The sequence below is a fragment of the Alternaria infectoria genome (genome assembly GCF_024043175.1).
Source record: "Alternaria infectoria strain BMP 0036 chromosome Unknown scaffold_7, whole genome shotgun sequence".
Taxonomy (NCBI): Eukaryota; Fungi; Ascomycota; class Dothideomycetes; order Pleosporales; family Pleosporaceae; genus Alternaria; species Alternaria infectoria.
The window spans coordinates 629,714-644,317 of NW_026250696.1; the positions used below are offsets into that span (position 1 = coordinate 629,714).

The following is a 14,604-nucleotide window of genomic DNA, read 5'->3' on the forward strand; positions in this document are numbered from 1 at the left end:
CCATATGGACAACGAGCCGATAAAACTTGTCTGGAGTAGGACGGCGTCATGTTGCTTATTTGCGGCTGGTATAGCCCTAGCCAACGCTCGAGCTTGGTCCAGTTTACGTTTGCGGGAATATGTACGACGGCATTAGGATCTGAAACCGAAAGATCTAGCGCCCCTGTAACCCTGCACCGCGGGGCTCAAGGCTGTCTTGGTACACAGTACTTGAGCCGATACAACCGATAATGGACATTGCTCCGCTGTCATCCTCACTTCGATCACCCGTTCCCTATAACAAAACCGAACAGTGGGACACTCCGCAACAACGCCTTCGGGTGCAAACCTGTTGTGACAGCATCATATCACTACGCCACACGGCTGCTCCTCGTGGCATGAAGAAGCGCGGATGACCTCCGAAGAGACTATTTGTGTCGCAAAACTGAAGTCATGTTCCATTTCATATCTATCAATGCTACACTATATTAGAAATTGATTCGTCATATTGACTTCATCAACGTACTCTGTACGACCCGTTCACAACCATGGGTTCAGTTCGTCCAACCACCGTGGTATCAGTATCCATGCGCACGTGCAGCACCATACCCATGTGCTCGCGCCCATTCAGCGTGTTTGCCGCGTGTTGCGCCAACTCCTTCGAGGCAAACTTGGCGGTTGCCACGCCTTTGAACACGCCGGTGCGGCTATCTCTCATGAGCTGGATTTCGATGGCGTATCCGACGGTTTGCAACAGCAGCGCATTGAGGTCGTCGGATGTGCATTTGTAGCTGAGGTTACGAACGAAGATGCCGCGCGCTTCAGTCAAGACTGCTCCACCCCGGACATTGACTGGCATCCCGTTCGTGCTAGTCGAGTATACAGGTGGTTGCGGCAACGCATAAGCTGGGTAAACTGGGGCATGGGTATATGCGACTTGCTGGGGGGAATATGTTTGCATCTGCGGGTACATTGCGTACGGGTACCTGGCCTGTGTTGTCATGTATGGCCCAGATGCTGCTGTCGTGCTCGCGCGGGCGCCGCCAAGTTGGTTTACTCTTCCGATGTCGATGCCACAACGCCCAGTGGAATGGCCTCCTTCGGGCACTTCAGGGAACAAAGTGGAGCAGTTGCAACGCATTAATCGGTAACCGTCACCCTTGCGACTCGTTTCCCACACATGCACCAGCATGCCCTTTGAACGGTAGTAGACTTCTACGGATGGAGTTAGCGTCGTGTTACCCAAGTTTAGCGACTTCGGTACGCACTGTATACTGCATCGGCATCCTCCCTGTCCTTGAGACGACACCACCCCTGCATCTCCCCTCGTCGTTGACCTTGGCTGGAATATACATCAGCCCATCCCGGCTGCTCTTTGACCACCTTGCGAAGGTGGTCCTTGAATTCTTGCCAGCCAGTCAAATAGGGAGCATAACGTGTTGTCCCAGAGACGACAAGAAGAAAGTCTTCATCTCCGTACTTCTGAGAATCTGTGTAGGACATTGTTGAAATGTGGGTGTCGCGACTGTATCTCGAGATATCCACCTCCAAGGACACGTCAATATGTGATTGAGCTAGAATATGATTGATCGGGGCTCATTCAATAGCAAATCGAAGATGGGAGTTGGGATGAGAACGATTGGGGAACTTGAGATTTTGATCGCGTAGGACGAGATCCGTTCTTCTGCTTTTAAACTACCATCAGCCATGATCTCCCGTTCCGGCATCGTAAGAGTAGGGGTCGGATATCCTTGTGATAGTCGGCGAACTACCTATGGGAAGCCTCCCCGTCCCGGTATGCAGTCAGATCTGGAGCAAGAGATTGATCCTTGAAGCTCAAGCCATGGCGTTGATGCGGCGTCTAGTCTCGTTTCCACCAGATCTCAAGCTAGCGAGATCGCGGTCCTTAAGGTGCAAGGGTGCATGGCACCGCCATCCCGTTAACGGCGCTAGGTGCCGCGTGAAAGCCGCCACTGGCTTGCTGATAGCGTCATCAACTTCATCTTGGAACATGCAACCGTACCTATTGCATTTCCTGGTTGCGTCGCTACGAGATTCGTGAGGCAGCTGCTGAGGAATCGGATCGACGTGGGGTGTCGCATACTGCCTTTGCCGATCAAAAAGAATTAGTGCCATACTTCATTCAGTAAATGAGGCATGTTAAAGACCCAGTAATCCTGCAAGTCCTGCTGCTGTCGACTATGATCGGTCTTTGCATGCATTTAGTGATAGAGGCGTTGCGGCACGCCTCGGACGTTGCCGCAGCTATGGCTACTTACATGCTAGATAGCCGTTGCTGGATGAAGTATAGTAAAGGAACGGGTAAGTGGTATCACCTAGGATTAACGTCCTTTAGGGCATAACTGTTGCATCGTTTGGGGACAATAAAGCGCCAACTGTGGGTCAAATCTAGTCGAGTCAGCAACATCCTTCCCAACGAAAGATTAGCACCAGGAACGAGCTGCACGTTGCCATTCTTACTCTAGAAAGCCATGAAGTACGTATGCATGCCCCTGAGTATGCTACATAGCCTCCATCGAGATGGCATTGCATATGGAAGGATCAAGACGAACTCCAGACGATAAGCTTTTGATCGAACCCCCCACTTATCAAGAACTCGGCCTTCCCTTTGTCATCTGAACCAGGGGAACTAGGCCCTACCATCTGGCCCGCCCAGAGACATCGTAGCTTTGACCCAGGCTCGTGTGCCTCCAATGATGAGATCAACTTTCCACTCTTGGTTTCAATGCCACGAACCACACCATCATCAGAGCTCACGTACACACCAGAGCCATCAGGTCGCCAGACGAGACGCGGCGTGGAGTAAGCGGTTTGTGGCGCAAGAGTGGAGACATTGACTAATATAGCCGCTTCTTCTTTATCTGCAACGAGCAGCTCAGCCCGGGCTTGCGACGCTTGTGTGACGGGTCCATCCGAGCCTAGACTAGTACCTGTATCCGTCACTGAAGAACGAGTAGGAGGAAGCAGAAGCTTCGCGACCAATAGCTTCATATGCGGCGTGCTGGATGTCGCGATCGCCACAAGATGTGGATTTGTAGGGCAGATCTGGATATCGGATGGCGTGAATGCAACCCAGGCATTGGAATGCGGAGCAAGATTCTGCTTGCCGATCAGGGTGAACGTCGGTGACTCTGGGCTAGGTACAGCGTAGAAATGCAGAAAGGTCGAGTCTCTTCGAGCAACTACCAGGACTGGTGTTCCGTCTCCAGGTAAGGTGACGAATAAGGTCGACTCTGGAATGCTGGGTAACGACAAGGTTGCTATTGGGTCTCCTAGTCGCGGCTGGTCGACATTGGGATCAAGCTGGTATAGGACTACTTTGGCATCCCATCCCGCGCTGGCAACTAGCATGGAACCGCCTTCGGAAGACCAGGTGGAGATTTTGACAACATACTTGGAGTGATCTTTACGTTCTTCCAGTATGGCGTTGGCGGCTGCATCGAACAGCGTCAGCTTGCCAGACATCGAAGCTATCAGCAGTCGTCTGGAGTCTACCGGAACAATGTCTAGAGTTGGAGAACCCTGGAAGCTGGAAATCGTCTGAATGCAGTCAAGCGACGATGTGCTCGGATCCATCAGGTGTAATTGACGATCAGCCGTGGTGACGGCAATATACTGTTGTGTTGCTGTCGTTGATGGTAGTAACAGGTCGAGAACGGAAATGCTGAGTATGTTGGATCGACTCGGTAAAGACTCTACAACTTTCGGCTTAGCAGGCGCCTGAACGGTCCATGCTTGCTTTGCATCATCAACCCCAAGCTTCTCAAAGTTGAGGCTTAGGTCGAATGTCTTCTTCTCTTGCAAGATAGACTCGATAGTGATCGGGTTGTCAGCAGCTGAGCCCGTATCCGAAGGCAGGTCGGCTTCCTGAACGAAGCTGTTCAAGGTCTAGGTCAGTGTTAGCACCTTCACATCACCTGGGTAGTGATGACGCAACCTGAGTGTACCCATTCGCTCTCAGATACCGCGCGACAAGTTCTGCTGCAGACGGAAGCATATCGTCAGATTTCTTGCTCACCTACGGCTCGTTTCAAGTGATCGCGCTTGATGGCGAAGCTGATATGTCACACGTAGACATTGTGGCGTATGGTTGTGTGTTGATGAAGGTCGAGCTAGCCTTATCGATAGTGCAGCCGCTAATTCCGCCCCCACACGATCGTGCAGAAGTTTCCGAAGTCTCGACGGGCATCAGACATACATCAAGAAAGCACTAATTGATTTGACAAGAAACATGGAGGCAAGTGCTAATGAACGAAATTCCACGACAAGTCTGACTTTCATAGAAAAATACTACCCTTCGTGAGAGACTAACAAAGGAAGTCGTGTCGGCTCAGCAGGCTACGGTCGAAGAGCCGTACAGTATATCAAGCCGTCTACGGCTTTCAAAAGCGTACCAAGCACTTGGTTATCCAGATCTCGCTGCGGGTGATGCATACAAAGCCCTCATCCTAGTGGATGAAGTACTCGATGAAGGCGAATACCACGACGAAGCCTTGGAGGCAGCACGAACAGACGTTATCTCTGAACGTATGACAGAATTGGACATGAAGGATGAGGAGAAAAATTCGTCTTTAGTAGATGATGACATTTTGACATGGGCGCAAACGCGCTGGTCTAGGAGCGCGTACGTAAATTGTCCTATGTTGGATGAACTTTCGAGTGGGAAGCTAATCTTCACAGTCATGATATACTAATCAGCTGCTTATTGGACTGTGGTTGTCTACGCAGTGCATCTGACTATATATCCCGCGCAAGAAAAGCCTTTCCGGAAGATCCGGTCTTCAAGGACTACGAGAAGTCTTTGTGGAACCATTTGCGGACTTACTTCGAGCATCAAGGGGAGTCTGCTGAGAACGTCGATGTAGAAGACTATCCAGACAAGGGCTTCGTCCGCCGCGAACAGTATCCTTGGAACCATCGTGAGCCGGACCGCTTCTCTGCAGAGTGCCTCGACTTCCTTAATGAAGAGCTTGCGGATATAGCACCAAAACTGGAGGTCAGAGTCTCTGAGTTGCCTATTCTCAGTACTACTTCGACGACTGACGGAACGAACCCGGGAACAAACTATACGAAGCAACTGGGCTTATTTGCTAAAGACGAAATAACACCTGGCGAGACCATTTTGGAGGAAAAGTCTTTACTTACCGCTATATCAAGGCTTCATGAGTCGTATTGCGATGCTTGCGTTATACCACTTTCGAATGGAGACGATACAGTGATATCCTGCGAAGAATGTGAAGAAGTATTCTTCTGCAGCGAAGAGTGCCACGACCTAGCTCAAGACCAGTATCATCCAGCGCTATGTGGTGTCAGCGTCGACCAGGGCAAGGTACCCGCACGTGAGGCGGCAGACTATCTCTATACCCTTCTCCTTGTCCGCGCACTAGCGTTAGCGGAGACCCTGGATCTCCATCCTTTGGAGTTGAAAGAAGTGCGATACATTTGGGGTGACTATCATGGCAAAGATCTCGAGACCGTGTGGCAAGCGGATGCTTCGGGTCGCCTGAGCGATGCTTTTGCACACGTACCGCAAACGCTTCCCTTCTCGTTCAAGAGCAACATACTCATGCCGTTGCATGTTCTAGAAAAGATGGACATCAACATCTTCACCCAAAGTCACCGCTATGATACCTGGGTCTTCAACACTCTGTATGCGAAGTTCCGCGGAACAGCGTCTGCGCAGCAGGGGCTCGACGGAAGGCCTGAGATTAGCGCTGTTCATCCTATGTGGTGTCTCGCGAATCATAGCTGTGATCCTAATGTCGCCTGGGAATGGCGTGGGTCGATGCGCTTTTGGACCCGCGAAGAGTTGGTTGATTGGAAGGGTAGAGACCCGAACAAGGGGCCTGGTCTCAAGAGAGATGAAGAGGTGTTTGGCCACTACTGCGACGTACGTCTGCCGGTGAAGGAGAGACGGGAATGGGCTTCTGGAGCACTTGGCGGAGATTGTATGTGCGCTAGATGCGTCTGGGAAGAGGCGGAAGAACGGAAGCACAGTGCTTCGCAATAAGAACCCTGCAGCCGCCATGCAGTGTCGAAACTGGTGGAGACCAGAGATACTGTACGGTCGACATGTGAAACCGGCGGCTTCGCATTATAGTATATTTGCAGGCCGACCAGGTGGGCTTTTGTCGCAAGTAAAACGCCAGACAAACGAGCGCAGGATCGATGCAGCACAGAGTTGTAAGTTGTGGAGATCTGGTACAACGCTTGTATACGAATATGGCAGCAACTCGAGATATCGGCAATCGCGCCATGCGGGTTCATCTGCCGGCCAATCCCAGTATTCGTGGGGGCCGCTGTTCTAAGCACACCCGGCAGGACACATGATGCAGCGGCAAGAATCAGGCCATAACCCAACGCCATGGTGACACCATCACATCTCCGTCATGGTGCATCTCGGGGGCCCTGCATCACGGCGCACTTCGTGGGAGAGCTCCACCGTTTACGAGTAACCATAGTCGCCATGCGCTTGTCTCGTCCCTTGGGTTTTGCGAGCCTATCACAATCGGGTTCATGTGCCTTCACGGCATGACGGCATTACGAGATATTCAGACAAGCGCCATACCTGGGCATTCAGCCGAAATGTTTGTGTTGCATAATTTCGGCACTCTTCCTTGTCTTCCATCACTCGGTTGCCTTCTTACACCACACGATCGGTGTGCTCCCTGTACTGGCCTCATTTTTCCAGCGTCTAGTTCCTACTTTTGGGTCATCCACACCAATATCTTACGCGGCTTTTAAGCCAAATCCCCAAGATGGCGCACCTTGCCATGCTGTCGGGTTTCCATCCTTGGCATACACCACGATGCGTGCGTCCTTCCACAACCTTCTGACATCGAGCAACTGAAAACACGCGCTACTGTGAAGCTGACACGAAGTCAAACCCACCTCCGTGGGTCTTGCTTTTACGGATAGATTCCCGCGGCCCGCTGGCGTCATCATCTGCCGCCGACCCCTGGCAATCGAGCTTCACTGGATGGGCGGAGCCGCATCACGTGGAACCTAGGGACTGTGATTACTTTGACGGTGTAGTGATTCCAAATAGTTCAGCTTACTGCAAGAATATGGCGCTACATGAAATCAGGCTTCCTTGGATAGGCAGGAGGGTCATGAATCCCTGTTACCGAGCCACTGAAGGATTTGCGGTTACGAGCATCCGTACAGATACTGTCTGCGACTACTACCACCGGTATCATAGCACCCACCATAATGATCGCTGTTAGTATCTCATGTTGCACCGCCTATGCATTGCTCTTAACAATGTGCGGCGGATGAATATAACCTTGACGTTCAACAGGGCTCTGGCTCGACATTGTGTCCTATATCGTAGGCAGTATTTGTGTTCATTGTACTAGGAACCGTTCCATATACTCAACTACAGTATAGCGACGGCAATAATGAAGATTTCGCCACGTCAGCGTCATGATCACCATCTAGAAGGCAATCATCGCTCGGTATGTCCAAGACAGCACTTTTCAGTGCCGAATGCTCAACGGCAGCGGTTAGCACACACAATGTGATGCTGTGCTCATAATCTCATTGATCAATTACTGTAACCAAGAGTTGATGAATAGGACGTTCCATAATACACTGCGAAGGGGCTCTGCGTGAGATGTCGATTTTGGTGAGTGGGGCTGCTCTTACCTAGGTACCAAATACTGTATGTACTCTGCTAGTGATGACATTCAGATTCATGCTAAGGTGACGTGACTGATCAGCAATGTAAGATTCAGACGACAAGTCATTCAACGCATAGCTTGAAAACTTGAAGAGCCGTCACGTTGCGGTCACTTCTCTTGAAGTGTTGAGATGCCGCATATCTGAGCCCAAACATGACCAGCTCTCAACCCTAATACAAGAACAATAGAACAGCCACCCCCAAATATAACACGACCGGATAAAATGCCTGCTAATGCCCTCTGCAATGTGTATAAAGTTTGCTGCAACTTGATCTCGTGGATGTGCAGGTCAAAATAGACCACGTGGAGACAAACGTGAGTGAACGCCGCAGAACAACCATCTCCGATCCTCGCACAGGAGACTCCTGAGTCCCATAGCACACCCAGACGCTCGAATTTCATCAAAGGCCCATGCCCCCGTCAGACTCTTATCTGCGTCCCAACACCCTCATTTGACCTATCACACCCTTTCGCGGGAGCTCAGATCAATTCCCACGATCCAGCCCCAATAATCGTGACAAGCGGAAAATGTCATGACCTTACTAGCGGGACGCGATAGGCGGTAGTATGCTTATACTGACAGGGTTCCATACACCCCCTACGCAGAATCCGGATGGCAAGGCAGTACGCAGTGCCCATCTCCGTCTCTCGCTCCCCGCCACAGCACTCAACAAGTACACGTATGATATCACGTCATGTATCTAATGAATAGCTCTTTCTATTTCCGGCACGATGCACTGCAGACCAGCGCCCCGCTCCATACTTCTTTCACACCCATCCGGTGGCGGAGCTGCAGCATCGAAGGCACGCTGCGATCGAGCGGGGGGCACCAGATCAACTTACATTATCCAAGAAAGGGCAAAATGTGTGGCTATTGAATGGAGATGATATGGCCGAGTCCCAACGGTCCAGGTGCATCTGCACACCTCAATAGGCATTCTAGCAACGAGCCAGGTCTGATTTGCACTCGCTGAAGCGCCAGCCCATTAAGGGCTCACGGACCATTCATGCTTACTAGACCACGGAGCTCTACTGGGCGTTGGATAGTTGATGCACATCGTCTACTTGGTACAACGTGCATGCTGTACAAATTCGTGCCGCTACTCAGCACCCACACTTGCTTCTTCACTGAGACGCCGCCAGTCAATGAATTCGACAGGCGTCACCCCCAACGCTCTCTAGAAGTATTGATTACACACCCAACACTAGCTGATGCGCCATGCCTTACTACATTACCCATGAGGCTGTCTTCGCTTAGTCGACTGATGGGATTAAGGCACTCCGTTTTATACTATCAGCAGCCCGTGTCAGTCTGGAGTGTGGCATGCTATCCCCGACCAATCTACCCAACCCACAGCGAATGACCCAATTCCTTACTTCTAAGCTATGTGTACGGCATTCCCGATTGCAATGACGAAGCATCACATCATGACCCACATCATCAAGCCGGCGTATTGAAAACACACTCTACCATCACTGCAACAATGTCACCGATATCAAACTCGAGCACACATTCCTCGTAGAGTATGATTCTATTCCCTAGACTCGAGATGTCCCGTCAAGCTACAATGTAGAAGAGTGTCTATAAGGTATCACATCATACATGATATAAAGCTCATGGAGAGACATACGTGCAGCGAGCAACAGTGGCCAATCACTCCGAGTTGGTAATCCACTCCCACCAGCCGAGCTGAGGCAGCCCAGTCTCAATGCCGCACGCCCTAACGACAGCCACGACGACAGCACCCAACACGCTCATGCCGCCTAGCACCTTCACGAGAACGAAGCTCTGTCGCCTTAATTCGTCGCCGAAATTGCACAGGCCAAGCGGATCTCGCGAGTCCAGCCCAACAGCTTTGGCATAGCGTTGACTGACCTTAACAGTCTTCTTCTCGTCGCTGTTGCGTCTGACTACCGCCCATTCAGCTCTCGGTAACTCGCCAGGCGATGCGACGATCATGCCCTTCGATACCTCCTCGCCGACGCGCTCGAGCAGCCATTTAGCCCTGTCGTTGCTCTGGAGTTCTTCGAATCGTTCTCTTTCGTTTCGTCGGCTGCGCTGCAGATCTGTTGCCCATCTTGCTATGCGTACTTCGCTGAGGCGCTGCTCGCCTTGCGCGGTGTTGTTGTATCTTGCTAGTGAAAAGTTGCCTAGGGGCTCGAGGGACTCGGAGTTGGCTAGGGAGGGAGAAGAGGCGAGGAGAGGGGATTGTAGGTTCGATGGGTAGAATGGTGATCCTGATCCGGGTACCAGGACACCCGATAGCGATGCAGCGGAGAATACTGAGGATGCTGCAGATGCTGATAGAGAGGTTAGCTTGCACACTGTGGGGGGAAAATAACTTACAATTCAGGTGGGCTCCGTTCAGTCCGATTGAAGCCGTGGTCGGACTGCGTGGTTGAGCTAGACTTTGCAGCATTACAGAGTCGCCTGGTAGCTTTATCCTGCGTCGCCATGCTAAGAACTTCTTCGCTGCCGAATGTCGAAGCCACGCAATGGAGTCAGGGTCGAATACTTGGTTGACTAGGGTAGCGAGTTCAGATGGAAGAAGAGGCTGCACGTAGTCGGGCGACATGAGCAAGGACGCATCCATGTTATCGTGGTCCGGACCAGACGTCGAAGAGACGGCGTAAGGATAGGTTGGTGTAGTGAAGGGGTATTCAGCTGCCTCAGTTGGCGCTCCTGATCCTGAAGTCCTAGCGACCGGAAGGCCCTGTACGGCAAGTAAAGCATCGTCCATAGCCTTTCCGAAGAAGAAGGGTCTAAGAGCAGTGGTTTGCAGCCGTGCGAGTATGGACGTCTTTAGAGCTACCACTTCTTGCGCCGAAAGTGTGTCTGATTTGGCAATGACAGGCACAACGTTGGTAAAGTGCGATAGCCGTTGCATGTACTCAACATCTTTCGTGATGTCACGATCTGGGTGAAGTCAGTAAGAATGACAGTCCGAACGATGGTTTGGCTTACTTGGTGGGAGCAAGTATATGACGACGTCAACTAGGACGCCCCCACTACCACTGACAACCCCAAGCACATCATTGTCTTCTAATGTCGTTACTGATGAGGTCTGATATAACAGCGACTCGACATAGTCTATCACCATGCTCATATCCTTCTCCACAGAGCCTTGTGAGTACCCAGGAGTGTCTACGAAACATATGTTTCTCTCCAAGACAGTATCCATACTGCTCTTTCTTCTCCGCAGAATGCCGCTCTCTTCGGTATCAGTCCACCAATGAGGGTAAGGCTTCGTGCTCGCATGTATCTCAGTCACCCGGGTTGTGACCGCATGCTCGGCTTTCTTTGTGCGCGATTTCGACTTCGTCGGGCGAGGCGCGCTCGGCTGGGTGGGCGATAGAGGATCTACGTGTACGATGTCTTCGCAGGCCTGAACGATGGATCGAATGAGGGACGATTTGCCGACACCTGCATAGTGCTTGTCAGTATAGCGCTTTCTACCGAAATGATATCGCATGTCGCGACTATGACGCACCTGTCTCGCCCGCCACCATAACTCTCAGCTTTCCCATAGCCTTGCCTCTGGTCGTGAATGGCCTCCTGGTTGGCATCTGCATCTCAGGCATGACCAGCTGTGGAAAGCTCGCCATGTCCTGCTGCATTTCTACCTGCTCTTCCTCCTCTCCACTCGAAATAACGGCCTGACTCGCAGCATCATCCATGGCAAACTCCTCATCGGACAGCTTGAGCGACGTTATCGAAGCGGACCTCGGTGTGCTCCCCATAGCGGACGTGGGGAGTGGGGAAGGAACATCGACGCTGGCGGCGGGAAGTTTAAAGTGTGTAATCGAGTCATTTTTGGTGTAGTTTCTCCTCAGTTTCCGTACCGAAGTTATCCTGGATCTGTCTGGCGGTGTGGCTGAATCTGTCGAAGAGCTATGCGACTCGGATCTTGAACTCTTTGCCCCATGATGCTGCGTCTTACTAGCCTTTTCTGGATCTGTACCTTCTGGGCCGAAAGCAGCCTCCAAAGTATCTGCAAGACTCTGTACTCCGAATGTACTGTCCTGCTGCTTTGCTGGAGCAGTCGCGCTATGAGGAGGAGCCATGGTGTGCTCCAAATCCCCGACGCGCTTCATGACGAAGGTAGTGGGGACATTGCTCGAAGGGGCGGTAGGATGATCGACGCTTGATTTACGAGATCGCGGCCGAACAGTAGGAGGCAGGGCGTCGCCGCCCGGTAGCGGTCGCATCTTTGCAGAGCTCCTGGGGCATATGTTGCAGAGTAGGTGAGTACAGCGGGTTGAAAGCGAGAGACTTGGTCAGCTTCAGTAGATACCGAGTGGTGATGTGATGCACGTCGCGCGACGGCCCCGCTTAGCCCCGCGCGATCTACTGCGACCTTAGCCTCGTGATAATGCGCCAGCGTTAATTAAGTGGAGTGTGAGGAAGAGCAGCAGCTGAATTATCAGGGTATCAGGGTACGAGTGTTTCGTATGCACGAAACGCAGGTTGGCGCGGCTTGAAGCTTATGGGCTGTTGCTGATGCAGGTGATTGCGCGTCTTCGAATCAACGGTCAGCGCAGCACTAGGCACATCCCGCGTCGCACTATACCTATCAGGTGACGTTATCAGCAATCACCAGACAACCTCACTCTAGTACATTTACACTGTGTTGGAGCGTATATCATTTATTGTATTCGTACCAGATCATCTCACGATTTGACTGCCCTTCCCCGTCCGATCCTGTTGTCGCCGAAGCTATGCTGTACACCCATTACACCAGATGCTATGACATCCCTAGCCCGTACCCAGGAACCCCCAGATAGCCTTCCCTAAACATTACTTGACGAAGAATGCGACCGCGAAGAAGGGAATATGTTCGAAAACGGCTGAACGGATATACACGGATACAGAAAGGAAACATGCAGAAACGAAACCACTCGCTATGCAAGGGCTCAGAGCCCTAAGACGAACGCGTACGCCCAGACTTTTCCTCGAAATGAAATGACTTTTATACAAGCGCTGAAAGGGGGTCGGTACAGTACATGGCTAAAGCCGTCAGTCGTGAGGCCATCGAGTCAAACCGACTCAACAAGAGATAGAAGAAGAATGGCAAAAGGAACGAGGGAGCAAGCAGCGCGTGAAGCCTCCTATGATTCCTGAGGGGCAGCGCCGCCGCGACCGCCACGCATGGGGCCACCGCGTCCCCGAGGTTGGAAGTTGCCACGGGGTGCTTGACCACCCATACCGCCACGGCCGCCGCGAGGAGCACCGCCACGAGGGAATCCTCCTCCCCTGTTGAACTGGCCGGGGTTCTGGCGGCGTTCCTCGACCTTGATCTCAATGCCGTTGATCGTGTGGGGGTTGGCTGCGACGGCAGCTTGGAATCCAGCGGGTGTCTTGAAGTCAACGAAAGCACAGTTCTGCAAAATGTTAGTCGAGGTACAATATGGTGAGACACATTTACTTACCTTGCCACGGCTGATATCAAGGTACTCAATCTCGCCGTACTTGGTCAGAGCAGTCTTCAGAGCAGCGTCGTCGACCTGGCTGTAGACGTTCTTGATGTAAGCGCGCTTCTGGTCAGGGTCGGCGGCGGGTCCTGCGTTCTGTGCGCGGGACTGCTCCTTCTTGTGTCCAGTGGCTGTTTGCCAGCCAGCAGCCTCGCCCTGGCTTGTCGCGGGGGATTGGTCACGAGCAGGTGCTGAGGTCTGGCTGGGTGCAGCAGCAGCGGCTTGAGCAGGAGCGGCGGCAGCGGCCTTGGGCTGCGAAGGAGCTTGCTGAGCGGCGGGGGCGTTGACGACGGGAGTAGCGACCTTGTGTGCAGAGGCGGCGAGGCTGGCCCAAGTTCGGGGAGCGGCAGGCTTGGGGGGACCAGAGGGCATGGCAACGGGGGCAGCCTTTTGGGCGGAGGCCGGGGCGGCAGCGGCAGGCTTCTCGGGCTCGGCGGTCTCCTCAGCGGCGGGGGTTGGCTCTGCGGCCTTCTCCTCGACAGCAGCAGGTGCCTCCTCAGCAGCGGGCTGCTCAATCTCCTCTGGAACCTGTTGAGCCGGGGCAGCAGGCGCGACCTCCTCGACAGACGGCTCCTCTTGCGCGGCCTGGTGTAGCTTGTTGTCCACCTTGTTCAGGTCCTCCTCGCTGGTCGCGATCTCGTCGCTCTGGTTGAGGTCGGCATTCTCGGGGACAGCAGCGGTGGGAGCGGGCTCCGTGACACCGTTGGGGGGCGCGGCCTGCTCTTGCTGGTCCTCGTCCTCCTCGGGCTCGTCGGCAAGGTAGCGGAAGATGTCGTTGAGGACGAAGTAACCGTTGGTCTGCTCGGCGAGGACAAAGGTCTGCACGAAGCGCTTGTGGGGCTGGCCTTGGTTGGAGATCTCACCGATGACTTGGATGACGATGTTGGCATCGGAGCCCTGCGAGTCGACGTTGGTAACGCGGACCTTGGTGTCCTTGAACTCAAGCTCCTTGATGCGCTCGTTGATGGCCTAGACACGAGTCAGCATGCATCGACTGCAATTGAGCGTGCTTCACGTACCTTCTGGCCTAGGCAGACGTTGACCTTGTCCTCCTCGACGCCGGAAACATACTGGGAGCGCTTGTTGTAGAAAAGCTGCAAGTTGGGTCAGTCGCGTGGTCACCAAGAAAAACCTTCCCGCCGCGTGCGACTTACGTAGAGTCGGTCCGGGCTCTTGCTCAGGGTGGTGTAGTACTGCTCGACAAAGTACCAGCCGACCTCGTCCTTGGGGATCTCTGAGGCGGCGGCTTGCTGTGCGGGCTGGCTGGGCGTGGGCTGCTGCGAGGGTGTGAAGTTGGAGGCGCCGGTGGAGTAGCTGTTCTCGTACTGCTGCGGCGCGTAGTTGCCGTTGACGGGGCCGGATGACTCGGTGGATGCCATTTTCAATGTGCGGGTGACGGCGAGGTTATGCGGCGGGATGGAGGGCGAATTGCGTCGAGTTTGCGCGGAGT

The 14,604-nt window shown here is 53.1% G+C and overlaps 5 protein-coding genes across 5 annotated transcripts; 1 reads left to right on the forward strand and 4 right to left on the reverse strand.

Annotated features, from left to right (window-relative positions):
* Nucleotides 1-451: 451 nt before the first annotated feature.
* On the reverse strand, nucleotides 452-1,482 carry J4E92_005086 (uncharacterized protein; the record flags this gene model as incomplete). The annotated part of the gene is made up of 3 exons (XM_051496470.1): nucleotides 452-457; nucleotides 506-1,194; nucleotides 1,248-1,482. 3 exons carry the CDS (start codon nucleotides 1,480-1,482, stop codon nucleotides 452-454), a joined length of 930 nt encoding a protein of 309 aa, XP_051353190.1.
* A 1,059-nt stretch (nucleotides 1,483-2,541) lies between these two features.
* Nucleotides 2,542-3,997, reverse strand: J4E92_005087 (uncharacterized protein; the record flags this gene model as incomplete). The annotated part of the gene is made up of 2 exons (XM_051496471.1): nucleotides 2,542-3,888; nucleotides 3,938-3,997. 2 exons carry the CDS (start codon nucleotides 3,995-3,997, stop codon nucleotides 2,542-2,544), a joined length of 1,407 nt encoding a protein of 468 aa, XP_051353191.1.
* A 532-nt stretch (nucleotides 3,998-4,529) lies between these two features.
* On the forward strand, nucleotides 4,530-6,010 carry J4E92_005088 (uncharacterized protein; the record flags this gene model as incomplete). Its single annotated transcript, XM_051496472.1, has 2 exons — nucleotides 4,530-4,624; nucleotides 4,681-6,010. 2 exons carry the CDS (start codon nucleotides 4,530-4,532, stop codon nucleotides 6,008-6,010), a joined length of 1,425 nt encoding a protein of 474 aa, XP_051353192.1.
* A 3,326-nt stretch (nucleotides 6,011-9,336) lies between these two features.
* Nucleotides 9,337-11,891, reverse strand: J4E92_005089 (uncharacterized protein; the record flags this gene model as incomplete). Its single annotated transcript, XM_051496473.1, has 4 exons — nucleotides 9,337-9,983; nucleotides 10,030-10,599; nucleotides 10,648-11,106; nucleotides 11,174-11,891. The coding sequence occupies 4 exons, from the start codon at nucleotides 11,889-11,891 to the stop codon at nucleotides 9,337-9,339; spliced, it is 2,394 nt and encodes a 797-aa protein (XP_051353193.1).
* A 900-nt stretch (nucleotides 11,892-12,791) lies between these two features.
* Nucleotides 12,792-14,533, reverse strand: J4E92_005090 (uncharacterized protein; the record flags this gene model as incomplete). The annotated part of the gene is made up of 4 exons (XM_051496474.1): nucleotides 12,792-13,064; nucleotides 13,113-14,123; nucleotides 14,174-14,248; nucleotides 14,309-14,533. The coding sequence occupies 4 exons, from the start codon at nucleotides 14,531-14,533 to the stop codon at nucleotides 12,792-12,794; spliced, it is 1,584 nt and encodes a 527-aa protein (XP_051353194.1).
* Between the last annotated feature and the right edge of the window lie 71 nt (nucleotides 14,534-14,604).